This window comes from Sitodiplosis mosellana, unplaced genomic scaffold (genome assembly GCF_009176505.1).
Source record: "Sitodiplosis mosellana isolate CC-2019 unplaced genomic scaffold, AAFC_SMos_1.0 Smas_scaffold_3, whole genome shotgun sequence".
Classification (NCBI taxonomy): Eukaryota; Metazoa; Arthropoda; class Insecta; order Diptera; family Cecidomyiidae; genus Sitodiplosis; species Sitodiplosis mosellana.
In genome coordinates, this window is record NW_022595246.1 from 755,779 (window position 1) to 778,856 (window position 23,078).

General features: G+C 35.1%; 6 protein-coding genes across 25 annotated transcripts in view; 5 read left to right on the forward strand and 1 right to left on the reverse strand.

The window, feature by feature from the left end:
- The first annotated feature begins 3,123 nt into the window (after positions 1–3,123).
- On the forward strand, positions 3,124–4,667 carry LOC129565579 (uncharacterized). The gene is made up of 3 exons (XM_055440594.1): positions 3,124–3,164; positions 3,286–4,534; positions 4,594–4,667. The coding sequence occupies exon 2, from the start codon at positions 3,342–3,344 to the stop codon at positions 4,530–4,532; it is 1,191 nt and encodes a 396-aa protein (XP_055296569.1). The 5' UTR covers positions 3,124–3,164; positions 3,286–3,341; the 3' UTR covers positions 4,533–4,534; positions 4,594–4,667.
- Positions 4,668–5,533: 866 nt separating this feature from the next.
- On the forward strand, positions 5,534–7,419 carry LOC129566056 (uncharacterized). The gene is made up of 2 exons (XM_055441592.1): positions 5,534–5,795; positions 5,904–7,419. The coding sequence occupies exon 2, from the start codon at positions 6,004–6,006 to the stop codon at positions 7,243–7,245; it is 1,242 nt and encodes a 413-aa protein (XP_055297567.1). The 5' UTR covers positions 5,534–5,795; positions 5,904–6,003; the 3' UTR covers positions 7,246–7,419.
- Positions 7,420–8,089: 670 nt separating this feature from the next.
- LOC129566170 (uncharacterized protein CG5902) lies at positions 8,090–11,247 on the forward strand. Of its 3 annotated transcripts, XM_055441870.1 has the most exons (8): positions 8,109–8,528; positions 8,620–8,698; positions 8,802–8,938; positions 9,068–9,390; positions 9,541–9,626; positions 9,731–9,834; positions 9,917–10,043; positions 10,150–11,247. In XM_055441870.1, exons 4-8 carry the CDS (start codon positions 9,107–9,109, stop codon positions 10,335–10,337), a joined length of 789 nt encoding a protein of 262 aa, XP_055297845.1. In that variant the 5' UTR covers positions 8,109–8,528; positions 8,620–8,698; positions 8,802–8,938; positions 9,068–9,106; the 3' UTR covers positions 10,338–11,247. The 3 variants fall into 3 exon arrangements, with proteins under 3 accessions (XP_055297847.1, XP_055297845.1, XP_055297846.1); XM_055441872.1 differs by having other exon boundaries at positions 8,090–8,528; positions 8,802–9,390; XM_055441871.1 differs by lacking the exons at positions 8,109–8,528; positions 8,620–8,698 and having other exon boundaries at positions 8,705–9,390.
- Positions 11,248–12,058: 811 nt separating this feature from the next.
- Positions 12,059–13,279, reverse strand: LOC129566171 (uncharacterized). 2 transcript variants are annotated; one of them, XM_055441874.1, is made up of 4 exons: positions 13,221–13,279; positions 13,097–13,156; positions 12,683–13,031; positions 12,059–12,602 (listed from the first exon to the last, which is right to left on the reverse strand). In XM_055441874.1, the coding sequence occupies exons 3-4, from the start codon at positions 12,974–12,976 to the stop codon at positions 12,237–12,239; spliced, it is 660 nt and encodes a 219-aa protein (XP_055297849.1). In that variant the 5' UTR covers positions 12,977–13,031; positions 13,097–13,156; positions 13,221–13,279; the 3' UTR covers positions 12,059–12,236. The 2 variants fall into 2 exon arrangements, with proteins under 2 accessions (XP_055297849.1, XP_055297848.1); XM_055441873.1 differs by having other exon boundaries at positions 13,097–13,233.
- Positions 13,280–13,777: 498 nt separating this feature from the next.
- LOC129566168 (disks large 1 tumor suppressor protein) overlaps positions 13,778–23,078 on the forward strand; it is a 32,364-nt gene continuing 23,063 nt past the window's right edge. For 4 of the 16 annotated variants that reach the window (XM_055441827.1, XM_055441830.1, XM_055441837.1 and 1 more), the window contains exons 1-5: positions 13,826–14,053; positions 15,039–15,326; positions 17,697–17,828; positions 21,805–21,932; positions 22,052–22,141. In XM_055441827.1, coding sequence (XP_055297802.1) covers positions 15,308–15,326; positions 17,697–17,828; positions 21,805–21,932; positions 22,052–22,141 — 369 coding nt within the window. In that variant the 5' untranslated portion in view covers positions 13,826–14,053; positions 15,039–15,307. Of the gene's footprint in view, positions 15,327–17,696; positions 17,829–21,804; positions 21,933–22,051; positions 22,142–23,078 lie in introns of all 16 variants that reach the window. The other 12 variants (XM_055441820.1, XM_055441824.1, XM_055441822.1 and 9 more) reach the window with 8 other exon arrangements.
- On the forward strand, positions 17,718–21,579 carry LOC129566169 (PCI domain-containing protein 2 homolog). Of its 2 annotated transcripts, none has more exons than XM_055441869.1 (5): positions 17,718–17,828; positions 19,928–20,182; positions 20,249–20,495; positions 20,593–21,106; positions 21,240–21,579. In XM_055441869.1, exons 2-5 carry the CDS (start codon positions 19,936–19,938, stop codon positions 21,453–21,455), a joined length of 1,224 nt encoding a protein of 407 aa, XP_055297844.1. In that variant the 5' UTR covers positions 17,718–17,828; positions 19,928–19,935; the 3' UTR covers positions 21,456–21,579. The 2 variants fall into 2 exon arrangements, with proteins under 2 accessions (XP_055297844.1, XP_055297843.1); XM_055441868.1 differs by lacking the exon at positions 17,718–17,828 and adding an exon at positions 19,657–19,833.

Here is a 23,078-nt window from a genome sequence, read left to right on the forward strand (position 1 = left end):
AAAAATACTTTAAACTTGTTCTTTAATTTCTGTACAAAAAAAAAATATTTCCATTAAAAAAGTTAGTTCAGGTGGAAATTCGACACAGTTTGAATCGTATACACACTTTCAATACATGCATTTAAAATGGAATGTGTCATGTTTGCACGAACCAAATACCAGCTATTTTCCTTGCAACGACATGATCTATTTCCAAAGTAAACGAAAGATATTGAGTTAAATTGGAAAATGGGGACATATTAATATTAATATCAACCCAATCGATTGGATATTGCGTGTGTTCAATCTATCAATTGAATTAGACGTGTATGCAATTCAAAATGTGTATAATTTCATACTTGAAAAATGATCTATTAAAAATATTGATTGTGCCGTGGAATAGACACTTCGCAACATCAACCAAACAAAAAAATTCATCCATGTTAATAACGTACACACTTTATTATAAAAAAAAAACAATTGTCGAATACGTACCGCAACCGCAACAATCTTTCAAACTTACACAATTTTTTATATTGTTATTGACTCTCTTTCAAATATTTTCGAAGTCCATTTCAAATCCCATTACAAGTAATAATCAACCAAAGGTAACAAGAATAAATCAAGTCAAATTATAACTCGAAAAGGGAGACATTCGATTTTTTTTTTCAATTCAAAAAAATTCAAAATGAAAATAGAATCAAGCATGAAATATTTATTCTGACAACGTCCTTAAATGTCTTATCTCAACTAAAAATAACAACAAATAAAATGGCCAATCACAAGGCATTCTTTACACAAAATCAATCAATCTTTGAAGTCATGCAAATTTATTACATATTTTGAATAGCTGTATAAAAACAAACATAAACATTTCAACAATCTTCTGCATGTATGTAACTGTTGGTTCTTTTATCCCTTGAAAAAAACTAAATTTCAACCAAGAAAAATCAAATCTAAGGTCTTTTAACTCGTACTCGCAATGCCAATTGCCAAATTTATTAAAAATCAGTTTTTTTCTTCAAACAAAACCACAAGTTTATGTGAAGTTTTTACCAAATCATAGAATAACCGAATCAATCTCAGCGGTTAAAATTCCTTATTGTATTGAAAAAGAAAAATTGTCAAAAGTGCATTCGTACTAAATAAAAATGAATATCACTGAAATTAAATAACTTTTAAGAGAAGAACTCGAACCAACTAAAAACAATTAAATTGTAAACTTTTTGAATGATTGTGTCAATTCTGCAATTATTGATCTTTATTTCTAACATTCATATCTATTTTTCTCCGCTTTTCACTTATGCGAAACGATTTCGGAACCACTTTCACCGGAGATATTCACTCAAGTGTGTTTGACCTTGATCAATGATCATTGACTTAATCCATGGATGAGTTACTAACTCAGAGTTAGATTGGTATAGCCTTATGAAAATGGAGAATGGGCAAAGTGTTAACTGTATGAAATCAAATTTAGCCCACAATAATCAAAAAGTCACATACAACGGTTTATATGAACGATTGATGTTCAAATTTCTAAGTTCGAACGTAAACTATTCTCAATTTCATACCGGTTCTAATTTACCAAGAAAATTCTTTGGTGAAATTGTGCTTCGGAAATCGTTTCATATTGTTATCATATTTCAATTGAAGCAGATCATCAATCAAATCCTTTTTCCACACATTTTCAAATATTATCGTAAGAAAAATCGTTTTTGATGAGTTGATTGCGACATTATCATTTTTTTTAATGGAAATACCTCTTCAATAAGTATGATAAAAAATAAAGAAAAATTAATTAAATAAAAATTCTATATTCAATTCTGATATTTCTTTCGCTCTGTTTTTGTCATAGCCACTTGTATCACGGAACATCACATCGGTTGTTTTTCGTTCAATTGCCGTTGAACTCTTTCGATCAAAGCGACGATAGTGTTTAACAGTTTGATGTTGAGAGGCTGTCTCAATTTTAACCGATTCAATATAGTTCATCTACATTTCAAATCAACTGTCAAAGTCGCCGGTTTGATTTACAAGCAATACACTTTTTCCAGTCACATCACACAAGTCATTGTCCAAATTGTTGTTCGCTGAAGAAATTTTACTTTTCGTCGATTCTTCAAGTTGAGAATATCTCGAAATAAACACGAGAGCTATTCGATAAAATTAGTTATCAGCTCTTTTATGTGAATATTTTGTTCGGTTTAGAAATTCTGATTCAATCTGTTTTGCGTTTGTGCAACGACGACGACTTACATTGAATACTCGACGCCGTTTCAAATCGCTGAATCAGCATTCCACCATCGTTAGGTTCCTTACTTTGGTAAGAATTTTTTTTTGATTGAATTGACAATTTTCCAAATCTGTTGACAAGAACACAGAAACTTGATCGGGATTTTTCTTCGGATAACATTTCAATCAGGATTACACTTATCGATCACACCAATCGTCACTGTATAAGTGGCGTGCGTTGATGTGCACAGCTACATCGACTACACACAAACAGAGAGCGCAGTGCTCGTGTGTAGTCGATGTAGCTGTGCACATCAACACAGTGACTTGCGTCGTCGATATGCTCGGATATATCCGCAGATACGAAATGCTGAGATGCTGAGCCATCGGTAAACGTATGTTTGTAACAATTACAAAAAAAATTGACGTATGTTTCCAACATTGTTTGCAATTGATTTAAATTTTCTTAGTTTTTTAATTCTTTCGGAATTTTTTCTTGGTCTTTTAATTTTGACCAGATTGGATGACTATTTGAACTTGAAGCATGCAGATATTGTCTCACTTTTATATCTATGTGTGTTGGTTTTTAACATGTAAGTAATAAAACACCGAAGAGTTCTCAACAAAAAAAAAATTCCACATTTTGTTCCGTATTTACAACTGTTCTTGACCTACTTTGCACAGTGTTCAAATACGCGCCAAAAACAACGTTTTTTTAAATTCAGAGTTGACGCAGGTGAAACATTATCTTAGTATTGCCAGTGAAATGGCCCAATGAGGAAAACGTTACAGTTGTACACATTTTGTGCACGGCCAATATAATTTCTCCATAAGCTGTGCACAAAATGTGTACAACTGTAACGTTTTCCTCATTGGGGGTAGAATGTGATTCACCACGAGTGCATCAATACTCAATTGAATACGAACGTGAAAGAAAGAACTGCTGTCAACAGGTAGATTATCTCTGTTATTAAAACATAGTTAGCAAAAGTTATTGATTGTTGAAACCAGTCACAATGACGGCAATGTTGAATATTTTGTGGAATTTGTACGTTGATATTTTTGCAATAAAAGGCTATGAAATACAAAGTGGTTTTCAAAAGGCACCCCGCCTGTCGCAACGAAATAATATGTTGGCTGAAGTGTCGCGTGAACGTGGCAAACAATACTTTGGAAAAGGACAGTTATTCGAAGCGATGGAAGAATTCAACAATTGCTTGGCGTTGGCAGAAATTGGAACGAATGAAATGGGATTGGCGTTTGCAAATCGCTCAGCGTGCTATGTGCGCATGAATATGCCGATGAACGCCATGACTGACATTGATTTGGCCAAGGCAGCAAATTATCCACCACAACTGATGCACAAACTCAATGACCGTTACCAGAAGTGTTTTTTACGTTTGACCACTGAAACATTTCAACCGGCTATATTTCGTGTTCGTGACCTACGCTTAAGTTTCAATGAACATGACAAGTTCGAAGGTGTGGCAGACTGTTTGAAAATTCAACGAAACATGGCATACGGTCGCCATATAATCACAAAATGTGATCTTCAAATAGGTCAAATTGTTCTGCATGAAAAACCGTATTCGATTGTGCCAAATCAGTCATCGATGTCTTATAAAAATCGTTGTACGCATTGTTTTGAGTTATTCAAAAACTTCATCACATGCAACCAGTGTGGTGCCTATTTTTGTAGCAGTGAAGGTTGCCTGGAAATGTCTTACCATAAGCATATTTGCAACATCCCATACTCGGGGCCGAAGCACACATTTGATTTGGTTCTGCAGGTGCTTTTCGAAATCAACGATGCATACAAAGGCGTGAACCAACTGTTGAACGCGATCGAATCTCTTCGAAAGGGCAATTACTACATGGCCGATTTGACAGGTGACCAGCAGAAAGCATTCTGTTCAATTTTCCAAATGAATCACAACCACGAAAAGCAATCGGATGAACAAATGCAAAGTCTACTGCAGGCGTCGGCTTGTGCTTACCAACGCATCATGCATATCGCCAATTTTAACCGAAAATTCGTCACCAAAAAACATCGTCGTTTCTTGAAACATTTGATTTTACATTTGTTTCACATCGCGAAATACGCAATTGATTTGTACGACTACAGGCAAGAGGGAAGTGGCGACGATGGCATCACCAAAAATCATACGTTCCAAATGTTTGGCAGTGGAATCTACCCGATCGGAAGTTACATCAGTCATTCCTGCAATCCGAATGTCTTGTGTTATGCAAGTTGTTTCAGCTACATGGTGTGCCAGGTCATCCGTCCCATAAAAAAAGGCGAACAACTGTTCCGATCATAGTTGTGAGTTTATTGAATGAGAGGTTGAACGAAATTCTAAGTCAGTTTGTTACCTCTTTCAGTCCTCCATTGTGGGAGCTCGACCAACACCGAAGTTTGATTACAAAACTCCAGCATGAACATCATTTCAAATGTGGATGCATGATGTGCACAGAGAATATTCGTTTGCCTACAGCTGATGAGGTTAATTTCACCACAAATCAACTTTACAAAGATGGAATTGCATTGACCTTGATGACATTGAATCAATTTAGAAAACTGCCATTGGCCACCATCGAACGTCACGAAAAAAGTGCGATTCAATTCTTAGAATTGTATGGCCGATTTCATCCGATCAACGAGACGATCAACATGAAGAATGCCTTACTTATCATGTGGTGCATACTTGCCAAAGATTATTCTCATTAACACAGTCAACAGTTTTGGACTGTGATTACATTCCGCGATGAAGAAAAAACAACGTTAAAAAATTTTCATTTTGCCATTTTACATTTCATGTGGTATTTGTAACGCTTATATCCGTTTGATTTCCAAATCGCACTTCAATGATGAGTGTTTACAAACAATTTTCTAAATACGTCTTATTACACATGTTTCTCAGAAATAAAAACTAATCCAAATACATGCATAATATATTTTGGGTAGCCTGTGTTTCATTTGGATCGTGTTCTTTAAACAAATGATAACACAAACTGCAAACGAGAGTTATACTGCAATGTTTGATTCTACGTGTAGTGTAAGCTAAACAAACTTTTTGCTTGTAATCATATGCGAGCGACTTAAATAAACATTCTACACTCCATGATAATATTTCTTTCGCTCTGTTTTTGTCATAGCCATTTTTATCATGAACATCGGTTGTGTTTCATTCAATTACCGTTGAACTCTTTCGTTCAAAGCGATACTATTTGACAGTTCGACGATGTGTTTTTATACCGTACACAGGCTGTCTCATTTTCAACCGATTCGGTATGGTCATATGTATTGCGCTCTGAACTGCCACTCAATTCACCGCTTAACGTGCAAACACTTAGAACTCTCTTTTGCAACGAATATTCATACGATATTTCAATTAATCTCCAAAGTATTCGATGGGTTTTTGAAGAGACTCTATTTATCGTCGATGAATATTAGCTCTCTTATGTGCAAATTTGGTTCAGAATCAATCTGCTTTGCGTTTGTGCAACCACGACGACTTACATTGAACATTCTACGCCATTCCAAGTTGCTGAGTCAGCATTCCACAATCAGAAAAGAGACTTTGGTAGGGACTATTTTCGATTGAATTCATTGATTTTGAACATTTTCCAAATCTATTGATAAGAATACTTCAATTTAATCGGAATTTTTCTTTGGATGTCATTTCAATTAGGATTACACTTGTCAATCACATCAGTCATTTTCCTTTCAATAATGGATCAACAAAACCTCGAAGGCGAACAGGCAAAAGCGTGACCGAACCACAGCAAAACATGGCCGCTGAACAACCACCGCAAATCTTCAAACTGAACGTCGATTGCTTCGAAAAGATGTTTGAATATCTTTCAATCAAAGATCTACATTCTTTTGGACAAACGTGTAAACGCATGCAACGGGTTGCCGGCCATTTTTATCAGCAACAATTTTCAGGAACTAGCTTCCATTATGATTGTAAATTTGTTGATTTTCGTGAATATGCTGAAATTCTAATAATCGAGGACCTCACTAATGCATTGAACTCGATCAACATTGATTGGGCTTTATTTAAATCAGTTAAGAAAATCCAATTCAAAAGGATTAATTTGGATGTTGTCAACATGATGCCACAGGAATTCTCAAACCAAATCGAAGAAGTTCGCGTGGTACGTTGTGAAATGAACGAACCGTTTTTTGAACGTGTTCTTGGACGTTTTCCGAACATGAAAAGCTTGAAAATTCATAGAAGTGATTTTGACTGGTTCACCCAAAAATACCTGAAACTGCAGCATTTCGCATGGTACCCTCAAAATATTGCACAACCAGTTCAGGCTGGCCAATTGGAAATGTTTTTGCGACAAAACTCGTCCATTCGCTCGTTATCAGCGATGTCATGGTTGCTCTTGCCGAACCAAATCACGATGATGGAAGTCAAACTGGACGACTTGGGTATTGTTCTTGTTCCACTACGACAGGACATCTGCGAATTCGCAAATTCACTACATGCCAAAGGCGCATACAAACGATTACATATCATGAACTATGATAAGACTAATCAAGAATTTGTCGACAGATTGATCTCGTTGAAGTCCCTTGTCAGATTTGTTGCAAAAGAAATTACAGAAACGGTCGATTTGTCATCACTTGTAAACTTAAAAGTACTAACAGTTCGAAGTGGCGTCGAAAATATCGCAAACAAGCCAGCATTAGCACGGAGCCTTGAAAATCTCATTGAAGTGAATTTCTGTAGGGCCAACATCGATGACATTTTACCGTTTGTGCACTTGTCACCGAAATTGAAGAAGATTCACGTCGTCATGACATTGGGCGAAAATTCCAACCAAGCTATCGATCCAGTTACGATGAATCGTGAACGTGAAAAGCTATTGACCGAAACGTTGTACGTCAGCAAAGTGACGATTTACATCCCCGAATCGAATTACTTGGCAACAAAGTGGAAAACAACGGAGACCGACTTGAAGCTAATCGAAATTCAACGCGTTGAATCGTTTGATTTAATAAAATCACTGTTATTTTGATTCTATGGACACCAATTGCTGTCGAACAATTCCTGAACGAATGTACCGATAAAATAAAGAACTACAATCAACTTTCACAGTTAAATTAAGAAAAATCTCATTCGAAAATAAAATGATCAAAATCGACTTTTTATTTAAAAATACACAATGGTTAGATTAAAGCAAATAAAGCGAACCGATTCTATGTTGAAATTTTGTGTAGTTTGATGTTTTCAGCATAGGTTTCATAAAAGCCATACCATTTCAAAAATAACAGTGCCATTGAAGGCCGTCCAATGAACGGTGTGTTGTGTTTCGAAGTTATGGATTTATCCTGATCACGTCTGGTAAGAATAGTTATAAATGGCCAATGATTCGTAGAAGTAGGTTTCAAAACATCTATAAACGGAAAGACGAACTTGCAAAAGATCCAATTCATTGTTATTTCCATCCTTATTTAGTTCTGTTGTTCGATTTGTTTGCTTTGCGTGCGTTTGTTTTTTTTATCTCAACTGACGCATTGGAATTTTAAATGTGTTATTTGAACCAATTGCTATGAGATTACATGGGAATTTCACATAAAAGCAAGTACTTAAATAGGAGTTTAAGTACGAAAAATCATAACAATCATATACATGCATGTAATGAACATTTTGTTTATCTCTGTGTCATTATTCTGAAACTCTATTCAAAAATCAAATATATAAATTCACAGCAAATGAAAATATCAATAGAAATATCGATATTTCAATTTCAAACAATATAAGTGTACTCAAGTGTGTTTCACCGAAGATGAATGTTCCCATTATGGTTGGCCATTGAACGCAGCCCATTTCTTTATTTTGTTATGAAATTTTCTTTGTGTGTTGTGACTGTAAGTACGGTGTCATAACAGCAGCTGGTTTTAGTTATGGTGGACATCATTCGAGAATAAAGAAGTTCGAACGGGAAAAAAGCGTAGCGAGTGTGGTTCTTTGTGCTAATAATGACTGCAGTATGAAGTGTATCCACGAAGATTCAAACATTCTGCGTTCAAATAAATCATAGTAAAGGCCCGATGTGTGTGCGTGAAAATCATATTTTCGATTTTTGAATTTTTTTCTTTGTCGTCCGAAATCTAAAAGAAAGTGCATCCATATAAGGCAATACAAGCGTGAGAGAGAAATCTACGAACAAAGAGAAGAAAAAAAAACCCATCCATAATTTCAAGTCGATTTTGTTGTTCACCACGCACATACACGAGAAAAAGAATTCTATTTCTGGCCTTTAAAACCGTACCTACAACACTGAATAGGCGTATTTTGGTGGGTTTCTTCTTTGGATTTGTTTTCCAATTCTTCCCAGAAAAAAAAACACATCAATTTCCAGTTAATTACATCAAATTTGTATATATAGATTACAGCGAGAAAGAAAGAGAAAGAGAAAGCTAACGCGCACATCCATCGAAACAGAATCCAATTGATTTGAAATATTGGTAAAACATCACCGAATCATGATTTGCTACTTTTGAAGTGTTCTGTCGATTTGCTTACAATTTTGCTCTCTTTATTTTTCTTTACAACCTTGAAACAATGCAGTTGTAATATTGTGTTATTACCAATACGACGTACAGCTACACAGAGGCGACACCATCGCACGAATTTGAAACAACAACAAACGTAAACAAAGATTATATTCACAGTTTACTGTGGTGGAAACAGCGATCGACAATAAAAAGTAATACGAAGTCTTTGTGTTATTTATCAGCACTCACATCGTATTTTAAAATTATTTACAACAAAGAGAAAACAAATACAAATTTTACATTTGATTCCGAGATTATTTTGGTCGTTTCGTCTAAAATAAAATCGCGTAAATTTGAACGACGAAATCCGTCTGTGAAATGTCATCCAGTTGTTGTGGCACAAAGAAACAAAGAATGAATAATCAACAATGCAATCATACTCAAGCCAGTCATGCCAAAACCAATGGCATTGCACCCGGCTCATCAACATCGAACGGCACCCATAATCATGTGACCAATCATAACGGTATTTGCTCAAATGGCTATGGTGGCATCGAACAAGTTGCAAATCCGGAAATGTGCTTCTTTTGCTTTGAGGTTCTGTATCACGAACTGTATCGCAGCGACGATCAACCAGAGGCCAATTTCACAAATGAAGCCTAGTAAGTATCTGAAGTGTGGATAATATAGACCGTTTCTAAATAGATGAAGAAAATGTGATCCGTAAAACAACATTAAAGAAAAAAAATTAATTTTAAGACAAAAAGTTCAAATCACAAAATCTAACATCAAAATCAACAATCATTTTTAAGTCCGTTGTTCGTTACTTGGCATATTGGTCGAGACCGACGGTTGCGCGGTTGCATTGGGACATTCAACTCGATGAATTTGCATTCAGGTGAGCAATGTGTGGCTATTTTACAATTTTGTACATTATTCACCATTTTAATGGATATAACTTCATAATATAAACGTGAGACTCTCGTTTTCATCTGGATACAGGTCTAAAAGAATATGCCCTAACTAGCTCGTTACGAGACAGCCGTTTCCCTCCGATTGGCCGTGAAGAATTCGCCAAGTTGACTGTTTCGGTGTCGATTTTGCAGGTAAAATTGACCCAATTGAAATATTTGTGAACAGTCAATACAAGCTGTGCCTCTCTCTCCCTGTGCTAATATCCGATTATAGAATTTCGAAGAGGCCGATAGCTATCTCGACTGGACTATTGGTGTGCATGGAATTCGTATCGAATTTTTAAATGAACGTGGTAGTAAACGTAGTGCAACCTATTTGCCAAAGGTAGCTTCCGAGCAAGGTAAAGTCTTCAGTGGATTTGTTTCATTTGAACCAAAATGGATTGGTGCCTCGATTTTCAAAACGTGTCAATTAACATATCTTTGCATTGCATTATTATATTTTAGGATGGGATCAAATCCAAACGATCGATTCATTGCTTCGCAAAGGTGGATATCGCGGACATATTTCACAGGAAGTTCGTGATTCGATCAAATTGACGCGTTATCAATCGTCCGAGACTCATATGACCTACGGTGAATATCGTGATATTGCTGATCGTCGTCAATCGGGCAAAATGATCGGTGTGTGCTAACGGTATAAACATTCCATCTTCATCGACGGCGGCGGCGACGACGGCAGCACCAAATCCACACTTGAAACCACAGCTCCATCATGCCGTTATTGTCAAATGGAATTCAACAGCACATCGTATACTAATGCGTTAGTACTTTCGACGACAAAACTCCAATTCTAATAGCGATAAGAAACTCTTTTTTTCCCTGAAATTCAATTTTTAAAGACAGTATGAGAATGAGATCGATTTATTTTTGCGATTATTTTTTTCTTCTTTGGTTTATTTAAATCTCTAAAATTTAACAAAAAAAAAATGTGTGAAAAAAATATATTTCTGATCAATAGAATATGTTAAAACATAATAAAAATTTTGATGTCAAAGGTTTAAGATTTTGGGTAGACGTAAATCCGGACACATTAACAATGCAATCGCAGTGAAATGGAAACAAATACAAAAAAAATGGTTTAAACAGTTTAATTCACTTAAAATGTTAACCACTTTGATCAAAGAACACTACAACTACTTAAGAATATTACTTACAATGTAGGATAATTATCAGACAATTTTAATGAAAATAGAGCTCTACCTATCAATCAATTGTAACCGTCAGAGAAAGAGCAGAAATCATATTTTTTGAACAGTTCAAGAGGAATGAAAAAAAACAAAACAGAACAAAAAAAATTACTCTCTTCAGAATTTCGTACAACATTTTTTTTTCTCTCTAGATATTAAGCAATTAAACATTAAGGATCGTCGAAAGATCGAAAGTGTGAAAATTGAAACAAATCAAATTCAGAAGAGAAAATTTCATCTAATTCGAAAAACTATCTTCGTTTGAAACTTGATCGATTTATCTATTTTTTCTGTTGTTGAATTATCCATTTTATCCAAAGGAAATAAAAGATTACATGCAAATAAACAAAACAAATCAATATATATATATATATATATATATATATATATTTGCAGACAAGACAACAATTTCAAATTATTCAATGTTCTCTACATTACAACCATATATATAATTAGTCAGTTAATGTTAGAATCGTTTCATTCAATTTCATTTCATTGTATCCGATTCGATTAAAAGAAAAAGAAATTTAATCATAAAAATGTGATGCTATTTCACTGCCACTCGCTCTTTTCGCATCGTTGACATTATTAGCTCGATGAACAAACAAAAATGGAATAAATAGCAGTCAATATTTTTCTCTAATTTGTATAAATGGTTTTTGTTTTTATTTGTGAATCAAACAAAGCCCAAAACGCCAATTGTTTTTTAAATTTTGAAGTTCAAAATTCAACGTGCAAAGTTTTTACCTCTATTGTTTTTCTTTTTCGTTGAAACTATCGCTGAAATCGCGGGAAAGGTTGGAGTGAGAGTGAGAGAAATCGAGGGAGATCCAAGGAAGAAAGTCTGAGAAAAAGTTCAGATTGAAGGAGTACGAGGAAGATTTTTTTTGGGCATAAATCCGATTGAATGGAAATCTCGAGAGATAAAGAAACAAGTCCACACGAGCTTAATGGTGTAACATTTTGGGAATAAACCTTGAAATAATCTGATTGTAGTGTCCAATTGGGATTTTCTTTCGATCTCATCGATAGGATTTTTGTTAATTACCATTTGTCACTTGCTATATTGCAAATTTTTTTCTTTCCAAATAAAAACCAAGTATCCACACATTGTTACTGTAAATGATCACTTGATAATTAAAGTAACAATTGAAAATTCCAATTCATTTGTTTTGTTTTGTTCAATTTTATTGAAAATATTTCTAGCTTGAAACGAGTCAACAACATCATCATCATCAAATTTCATCGTTAATTCATTACATCGTCTCAATAAAAATCTAAAATTGCTTCATTAGCACGAGAAAAGTATGGATGATTCCTAAGATTCTTCTTCTAACATTTGTTTTACACTTCTTCAGTTGCTACATTTTGTTCAGTGTCCGGTTTAATTATCGCCTGTTGCAAATAGAAGAAATGATTCTCTTCCATGTGTGTGATGAAAAACGCTAATAATGTTTGCAAAGCAACATTTATGCCCATCGGCACTTTTAGTGGTATAAACATTTTCCTACAAAACTTGAGAAAGTCTTTGCGATCTCGTATTGGTGACGGAATACGTAGAGTAAAATGTCTTGTCGCAAACATAAACGATGAAGCGGGTACTAAAACTAATGGTTGTATCAGTCCGAAAATAACCTGAACGGCAGCAGCCCGGGTACCTTTGCACAGTGAACAACCCAATGGATCCACAAAAATGTCTTTTTGTATATACTGTAAATCATTAATCATTTTCATAAGAAAGGTACAATTGGTCTGTATTTCATTAGGTGCTTATAAGGTTTAAAACATACCGATTCATGAAATGAGGCTGTAATGAGAAATGGCAGTGCCATATTTGGTAGATAAGTTGAAAAAAATCCATAATTCTTCAGTCGTAATTTTCGGCGAAAGTACGCATTTCCATACATTCCACTGAGCGCACCAGCAAGACCAAGCACCTTTCCACCGTAGGCAAGTGCCCAGATTTCAGACTTATTATCCCATGTGTCTACAACAATGCGATAGAATTGTCCGACTTTGTCATTCCGCACATGGATAGCATCGGCTGGCCTCTCTCCCTTGTCCTTGTCGACATAAAATGCCATTTCAAACCGTGTTTATTTTGATCGGGTTGTAGGTTAAGGTTCACTCCGATTCTATCTGCATGATAAAATAAAAATCGATTCAGTGTGACATTTTGTAACCTTTGACATTTATTCACTTACTTGTTACTATTCTGTAAATCCAGTAATCAAAACCTTGGATTTTTTTTGGTAAATTTTCAGCTAGAAAAAGATTCGGTTTATTTTTGGTTGAAGGAAAGAATTTTGACAAATGTTTATCACATACTGCTATGGGCTACATAACCACAGACGTTTCATTGAAGCCATCCATTTGCTTTGACAGCTGTCGTATGTGTTCGCTATGCAGACAGAAATTCAATAAAGGTTCAAATTTCTGCTTCACTACGCTATCGCGTTGAAGGATTCAAACGGCGCTCTATGTGTATGTGTTTGTTTATCTTGCAGATATCATGTTTTTCATTTACAGTTTGATTGAAGCGATATTCGGCAGAGAAACTCTTAAAAATCCAATTGGATTCTATTTGGATATTCATGGAATCAATCTTTTGTAAATAACCAACCAAAAAGGGGTGCAAATATTTCAAATGCAATAAATCTGTTGAATCGTATAATGCGACAACACCAAAGAAATAACGGGAAAAATACATGCATAAAAGTGCCATGCTCGAATCTCAGCATTCACTGTTATTCAAACACATACGCATCGGAAGTGAACACAAACACATACGTGAACTGTGAGCACATTGTGCATGTATATGTGCCCAGCACACACAATTGAGAAATAAAAAAAAGGAAGAGAAGAGAAACGTTCTTGCTCTCTCCCTCGCAATTGTGCGCTGCACCTCAGTTAGTGTTCGATAAATTCATTCGAGATGGGGAGATAGAATTGAGCACTTAAAAAAACCGTAGTTTACTCATATACACACAGTAGCGACAAAGTACAGTGTGTGTTCTCTCTGTTTCTCTGTCTTTCATCGAACCAAAATTCTTTGATTCTCTGTTCTGTGTTCAAATTCAAATATGACGAGCAAGGATTAATTCAATCACACAACCACTGGTTTTCGCAAAAGAAATAAACACAGAGAAACAGAAGAAGAAGTAAGACATCTTTTTTTTCTGGTGTGTAGCATAAAATCGAGTCCAATCCTATCTATTGACAACATACTGTGCAACCCTCGGGCTAAAAGGAAACTCGGGGAGTGTAAAAGAGAGGAAAAAAAACATTTTTTTTCTCGTGTCAAAATTGAAGTGAACTCCAAACGGATTGTGGTAACATACGAAATCTCGATTTTCCCGTTGTTTGCGGAAGAAATTAGTTCAATATCTAGAGAAATAAGTACACACCTGAAAATTCCATGTAAATTCCACCTACATAGCCTGACACCACAAGGATACATTTCGAATAGAAAATTATCATCGATTTGCTGTACTCAAGAGGAACCACAGTGATATTTCCGTGTGCAAGCAAACTTTTGATTTTGAGTGCCCCATTTTTTTTTATTTGCGTGTATAACTCGTTGCTGCTCTTTTTTATCCTGTCTTTTGTGTGTGCAACATAGTTTTTGAATGTCGATAGAACTATATTAGTGTCATTGTGATCCTTGTAGTGGTTAAAATTTACAATTTTTTTCGTTAACTTTTCTTCCAATATTTTTCGATGTGCTAAGGAACATATAATATTCCACACAGATGTACCTGTTCTAGAAATTATCTAAATTACACACTTGCCACAGTACAAATGGTGTTTGTTATCAAATCAAAACAAAAAAAGTGAATTTTTAATCTGAAAATTCAATCCAAATAAATCGAACCGAAATTGTTTTGTTTAGTTTTTGGTGCAGGAAAAAAAACACTCGATCAAAAAATCCTATAATCAAGCCACGTATTATTTTCCTTGTCGACAGCACATAAAATATTGAATTAGTGCATTTTTAAGCAGTGTTTCCTTAAATTCGATTTCAATTGAAAACTAATGACAAAATAATGACCTCAATTTGGCTGCTCTTTTACCATCGAACCATCTAAAACGAATTTCACAGCTAAAATTAGTGATTAATTTGATTCATTTTTCGAATATAAACAGTGCATTCGGCGGTGCAAACATAGTTTCGAGTGAGAATTTGAAATGACACTGCTTGAAATCCAAACCAGAGACGTTCATCAGTGAAACCAACACCGAATGAATATATGGAAATAAATTGGCGACAAAAAATTTGTGTAAAAAGTAATACTCAACGCATTTAATTGAAAAGATAGCTGAATTTTGGAAGACGACAAACGACAACAGAGAGAGAGAAAGAAAGAGAGAGAGAGAGAGAGAGAGAGAGAAAGAGAGAAAAGCTTACGAACAAAATGCCAGTGAAAAAACAAGGTATGTGACCTCTTATTTCACCGTCTACCTATTTCCCGTTTAGTCTTGAATTTCATTGCACATGATGGTTTTTTTTACATAATCATATTTCACAAATGACTGGCTTTGGTGTTGTGACTTCGGTTTTGGGGTTCTGGTAGAAATTTTAAAGACAAGCATGAAAAATTGCATTCAATTAAGCTGACAATCAAATGAAGCGATCGAAACATGTGATTTCGTTTCATCATAGATGAAATTACGGCAAATATAAGAATAACATGTCAAAATCGAAGCGACGGAAAAAATAAAACAAAAACTCGACAACTGCACGATGCGAATAAAGTTGCCAACACTTGTTAAAATTGTGTAAAATCGGAGCATTTGTTTGTATTTTCAGAAGCTGAAAAAAAACACAAAATCCAATTCGTAGCCAAGAGATATTCAGACGTCATATATTTAATTTTGAAGAAGAATAGCAAAGATTTGGCGCAACGATACGCCAATGAACGAATAAAATCAGACAATAACTGCACACAAATTACGAGCTATAGACTCTGCATATCTCTTCATTCATTTCGTCATTTGCTTTGTTTTTTCCCCGAAATTTGGGATTAAAACAACACAACGATGCTATTTCTAGTGTGGGGATTGCAGAGAGTGTACGACATGTGCACACGTTACACAATATGCAAACAAATCATGGACATAAGAAATGTTCACTATATACTACTGCTCTATGGGTGATGTAACGTGCGAATAGGTGGCATGCATGTTTGTTTTTTTCTTCGTTTTTACTATATGATATGCGATGGGGTATGGGCTTTTTAGTCGGATGTAATAAATTTTGAAATAAGAGCTTGATTCCATTAGCTTACTTTCTTTTCAATGAGTTAATGGTTTTCCATGTGAAAAGTTTTGACAAGAAAAAAAAACACACATTAAATGCATTGCTCGACGACTGAACGAAGAAAAAAAAGCACCATCGAGGCACATTAAAAGCATAACTAGCGAAACGATGTCATTGCAGTAATTTTTTTTTCTCCTTCTGTCGCTGAGCGCACGTTAACGCCAAATATGGAAAATTGCTTTCGGTGTTGCATTTTGCGAATTCTTTTTAAACCGATTACTTCGGATCAAAATGAATTCAATGCTTAGAAATTATCCAAAGAGCTTGAAATTTTAATTTACATACATAATTTGAAACGAAGATCGACAACTATTTTACCATGCGGTTGCTTCTAAGGACTAATTGCTTAGTGTCAATGAAACAAAAATTCTACATTTTAAAGTCATCACAAGCCCAGAAGAGGCCATACTAAAATAATCCATCAATTGGCTTCGTTTTGATTATAAACACACAATACGTTCATGCTATGCATAGTAACGTCTAAATCGGTGCTCTAGATTCTTTTTTAGAGATTTTTGATGTGTGTTTTCGGGTGGTAATGAAATTTCATTGATTAGTGTGCGTCATGCAATGAACGATGTCACCGACAAGTTCAATTTTCTTGAATGTGGCCAAACTATTTTTAGACCGAGAAGCAGAGAGAGAAAATGCAAACGTCATTGTTTCCCTTTTCTCGATCTATATACACACACCGGCAACATGGTGCAAAAATTGAAAATTGATTATTTTCCAACATTCAGCCATTGTTTGCGAATGGCCATATTCCCTTAGCGCTGTGTATGTGTGTGTTGTACAACGTTATAAAAGATTCACCGAGATGCAAATGGTATAGAGAGAGAAAAAAAAGACACAATGGCAATCACGCAAATAGGTCGAGATTTAATTAATTTAAGTCAAAAGCCGAAGTCTGATACGTGTCTCGGAACGAATGAGAGAGAGAGAGAGAGAGAGAGAAAGCGATTGACTGAGCTGGGTGACTGACTGACAGTAAATTGAACAATAATGAAGCTGTGTGCCAATTTATGTTTCCCATTAAGTGACAACATGCGACACGTTCTCGAATCGCTTTACACTATTTATCCTAATTTAATCATAGCCAAATGGATACCTTTGAATATTTTGTGCGATTGGCACAAATAAAGTGATAAAAATTGACTGCTGCTGTGACAGCAACAGAAATCCCCAGCTTCAAAATATGCTACTAATTTGAATCTTTCGATCGTTATCTATATCTTATATACAGATATTGAATGTATTTCCAATTATATCGTATGTTCACTTAAATTCTCACCTCAAGGACAATCAAATGTCATCAACAAATTATTTAATAGGGGAGAAAGGATATGTTCTGCGTTTTTTCTTCTTCTTCGTTTGTTCAAAATAATACTTCATTCACAGAACAGCTATTTTTATCACACAATATCATTTATTCACAAGTTTCATACATATTTTTTTCTCTTTCTGTTTATGTTTCCATTTTTTAGAGGCACATCGTGCGCTAGAGCTGTTGGAAGACTATCATTCACGTCTTTCAGCGCCACAAGATCGAACCCTACGGATTGCAATCGAACGCGTCATTCGGATATTCAAATCGCGGCTATTCCAAGCATTATTGGGTAAGTGCATGAGACTAATTGACTTTTTGGGGAGGGTGGAAAGAGGAACAAATCAAGCAGTGATTACGTCGGTTAAAACCAATTTTGTTCTTTTTCTATATTTACCATAGAGATTGAGTCTATTGGACTCGGTATGACTAAATTGAAATGACCGTATCAATGGCAATTAGGCTGTGTAGCATTGAAAGAGTTTACATTTAGATGGGGTTTTTTTTGGGTATCTAAATTCCAATATTGACGCAGCGCGTTGCCGCTGATCTCGTTTTTTCCCTAGTATTCTCAGAGGAAAAATTTAAAATTAGAACAATTTCTTTAAAATCAAAATCAATATTTTAGTCGAATAGGGAAAACGGAATGAAACAAATGGAATACAATTTCGTTTATTCTTCCCTATTCCCAGACTCAGAAAGTATTTTATCCTATCACTTTCAACAGATTGCTTACAAATCATCTGTTTTATTTCTTTAAAATACATTTAAATGCCAGTTTACGCGTTGAATCCAAATCAAACTACCGCATAAACTGGCGACTATAACATGAACCATGCTGTGTTGCTTTGTTTGATGAGCATCCGTTCAAAAGACTTTGTTGGACATCCCAGCATTTTATTATATATACATCTGTATCGAATGTAACATATTCATCTGTAAGCCGTAATGTGTATGTGCGCGCGAAAGAGACGAGCATATAAAATCCAACAACCTCTTTTAGCGGTTGCGAATGCGTTCAAACAGAGAAAAATCGATATGCTACTTAAAAATATGCTTTTAATGTAATCAATTCCGTCGTAATACATTTCACTTATTCCCCAATTTTATTTTATCATCAGAACCACTTTGTTATCACGAATAATTGATGAATGCTCTCTTTCTCTCTCTTCAAATCAAAGAGAGATTTGGCCCAATATTTTCGGTTCGGATTCCATTTCATTTTATGTTTTGATATGTTTTCGAAGTGAGAGAGCATCCTCGCTGCTATTACAGTGAAAGCATAATTTTGAATTATATTAAGAACAAAGTGCATGATGATAGCTGGAAACGGAGTGTGGCACTGTTTTCGTTCATAATTGCTGTACTTCCGCTTGTGTGTGGTACAATCGGAGTGTGATATACATATACAACACGGAGAAATGCCAGAGAGTTCAAAACAAAATTGGGATACGCTGTTCATTTCGCTGTGCTGCATTGTGAAATCAAATCCGGCGGTATTGAATGATATTGCCCTCATTCATTATCTCAAAGTAATCAAATGGCGAAATGTAATCGCTGTGTTCCACTTGATAGCATTAGAAAAAGGATGTTGAAAGTACACAGATAGATGAAGTTTCAGATCAAATTTCACCGTTGCTCGTTTTTCTATTCACTTGTTTATGTCCATACGTGCAATTTTCTCATTAGAATCTCTATTTTCCCTATTTATATCACTTTTCTTTCATGAGGATTTCATTTGGATTTTGGTCTTGTTTTAATTAACTCTTCGCCGAAATGGGCAATTTTTTCTTCGGACACAAATTAGATCTCATTTTTGACGTAGGCATAATATTCGAATCTTGATTATACCGCAGACCTGATTGATAATAATTATGAAAATTGGTCACTGTTTCTATGCCAGGTTGCATCGTTCCAATTGCCTAGAAACCCTTCTTTTGTTCGTTCGCATTCAATTTCAAGACATCAAACCCCTTTCTATACTCGATTTAAATCAAAATCTATGAAAAGAACAAAATATTTAACAAAAAACTAATGAAATTAACTCTTACCGTGAATTTCTATTGAAAAGAACTAGAATGTAATATTTGAAATGAGTAAATTCCAATTTTTTTCAATAGATGTCTCTGGCAATGTATTCATGTCATATCATTTTCAGCGCGTGCGCTGTCTTTGTAGTGTTGAGTACATTTGACGTATCATTTCGACATGAACATTTCGTTTAGTCGATTGACTTGAAAGACCGTCTAGTGTTTTTTTTAAATAATAAAAATTGAAATAACCTTCTTAATATACCGGTAAGTATGTTTAAATCAATACAAACATTTCTTTGCCGGATGCCGGAACCATAAAAACGATAAAGTATATGAAATGCTTGTGTTTTCATTTTAGTTTAATTGATGCTTGAACTAAAAACCGAAGCGATGTTTGGGAGTATAACAACGTATTTAAATGCGATCGCTCGTTTATGGCATGCTCAAGACGGTGCATTAGTGGCTCAATTGGTGTCTTTACGGGATCGTCATGCGATTAATTCACAGCTGCAAATTGAATCCCCCGAAAAAATGGTGGAACGCATTGTTGATCCACCAATCGACGAAGTTGTGGCCGAACACATCAAGGTGATGTACTATCTCTCTCGAACACGTAAGTAACGCATACAATTCGATGTCGATTATCGTCTTTACTAATTGCCGCCACTTAAAAATGCAGCGAAAAATTACATGAAAGCATATAAGCATCAAACGGCCTGTGCCCAAAATGTGGTTAAGATGTTGCAAACAATGAAAGAAGAGAATTGGCCACTGCCCGTAATGTACACGGTGTGTTTGGATTTGAGGCTTCTGGCACAAAAATGCGAAGAGTATGAAGGATGCCATGTATCGAAGCCGGGCGAAATACTTGAAAAAGCCGCCGAGTGTTTAATGGGATGTTTTCGTGTGTGTGCCGCCGATAACCGGTATGAGAATGTGGTTTTTTCTTTGAAAATAACTCAATCATTCAATTCTACTTGAAAACCTCTCTAATGTCAAGGTTTCTTTTCATCGATTCAACAGATCCTCCGACGAAGACACCAAGCGCTTGGGAATGTTGAGCTTGGTCAATCAACTGTTTAAAGTGTATTTCCGTATCAATAAACTGCATTTATGCAAACCATTGATTCGTGCTATCGAAAGTTCAGCGTACAAAGACTCATTTCCATTGGCCCAACAAATCACGTACAAGTATTTCGTTGGCCGCAAAGCGATGTTCGATTCGGATTACAAGACGGCCGACATGTATTTGAGCTATGCATTCAATCATTGCCATAAAAAGTTTCCAAAAAATAAGCGTCTCATTCTGATCTACTTGGTGCCGGTGAAAATGCTACTTGGATATATGCCAAAACGTGAGATGCTCGAACGTTACGATGTACTCCAATTTCATGAGCTGGCGTGCGCACTGAAAGAAGGCAACATATCGAAATTTGACGAAGTCATTCAACGCCATGAGAAGTTTTTCATCGAGTATGGCATTTACTTGATTGTTGAAAAGTTAAAAATGTACGGCTATCGGAATCTTTTCAAGCGGGTAAGCAAAACAGACACACAATTGTTTTCTACTGTTTAACTTTCGTTTTTCTAACCAGATGGTCAGAAAAATTAAGTTTTTCTCTGAAAAAATTAAAGACTGAATTTATTAAAAAAACGATTTTCCCTTCTAGGTATATCTCATCACACAAACGCATCAATTGGACTTGCAACTTTTCCTAGTTGCTCTTCAATTTGCCGGCGAAAATGACATTACCATGGACGAAACGCATTGCATTGTCTCAAATTTAATATTTGAAGGACGAATCAAAGGCTATATATCGCAACAGCACAACAAACTGGTTGTGTCCAAACAGAATCCATTTCCACCATTGAACTCAATCTCCTAGATTATTCACCATTATTTCGGCCAATTTTTTTAATCAAATCCATACAAATACACATTGTTCATAAGTCAATACAGAAAAATAATGAATAAAATTCGTTTCATATGGATTTTACTATATAACAACATCTTGGAATTGAATATTTTCTATGAATTTCTTTGACTTCCACAATTGAAAAAAGCAACATGTCTACTTTTGGGGAATCACTGCTTGAAATGTTCCATTCTCCGTTTGATATTTTCCTCCTCTTTTGATAGAGACAAATATATGGGATGCTCAAAGTTTTTTGAATTCGATTTATATATTGAATACTCATTGTCCTTCTCATTACTATCCCCTTTCAATAAAACAGATATCCAGGAATTCTACGAATTGACATTGTTAGATGACACAAAAACCATTCAACAGAAAACAGTGGAAACACTCCAAATTGCATCAAAGTGGGAGCAAGAAAATTCGTTGAAAATCAATGCATCGGAGGTAAGAAGCGCTGGTTTTTTTTCTTTCTTGTCTACAGTGGAAAACGGAATTCCATGGAAAAATTGATTTATGACTTTCTGTTTGATTCAATTTGTGCTCTTCTTTTTTATCCACCTTAGACAAAGGAATCTGCTATGAACAATGCACATTTGCCATTGACACAAGCATTGATCAATTTAAAGGAGCAGCAAGAGTTAGCAGAGAGCCAGGTATGCTTACATTCTGAATCAAGAAAATATGCAGAAAGAAGAAGTAAAATTTATTATAGTTTGTGACACTACGGATGACAAAGTATGATATCAGTCATGCTATTTAAGTCATTGTAAATGCAAATTTAAAGGAAAAAATCTCTATTTTGGATGAAAATGTACAATTTTCTACATAAAAGTAGCATAATAATATATTGAGTAGAACATATCGAATGATTTCTATCAATTTTTCTCAAATGTAAATGAATTCCGTCAATTGAACTGTGAACAATGGTAAAAATAAACACGGAAAAGCGCACAGTGGTTAAATAAGTTGGAAGAGTTCAACGATTGCGTTCGCTTTTAACGTGTTAAATGCTGAAATGTATTTAGTTAAAGTGCATCTCGACGAAGACAAACATGGTAAATTCAATTAGAAGCATTGAAATTGAAATTGATTTTGCAATAAAGTCAGAAAAGCTGTTAACAAAATGAAATGAGAAATTTCCCCTTCCCTTCGCATTTCATTTATGTGCATTCGCAGTCGGATACGAATTACCCATGTTCATTACGTTAAATATGTATCATATTTATTTGATTGATAGCTTTAGCAAACGCATTGCACCTTTGCATGTTGAAGTTTTAATTAAATTCGATTTTCCATTCATAAATGGCGTAAGACAAACGATCGAATGTAAATGAATGAGGCAACAGCTTTTCGAGTGCTTTGTACACTTTTTCCATCAGGGGAACATTTTCGAATAACAAAAGATCAAAATGTTTGCAACAAAATGGGAAGGAATAACGACTTTGAAGAAAATTGAACAAAAACATGGGATTCCTTTCAAAAGAATACACTTTTGTACCATTGTTCGCGCTAAATGCTCAACATTTCTTGTTTTTTTCTCTCCCCCAATTGAATGTTTTTCATGAATAATTGAAACCATTTTTCTGTTGC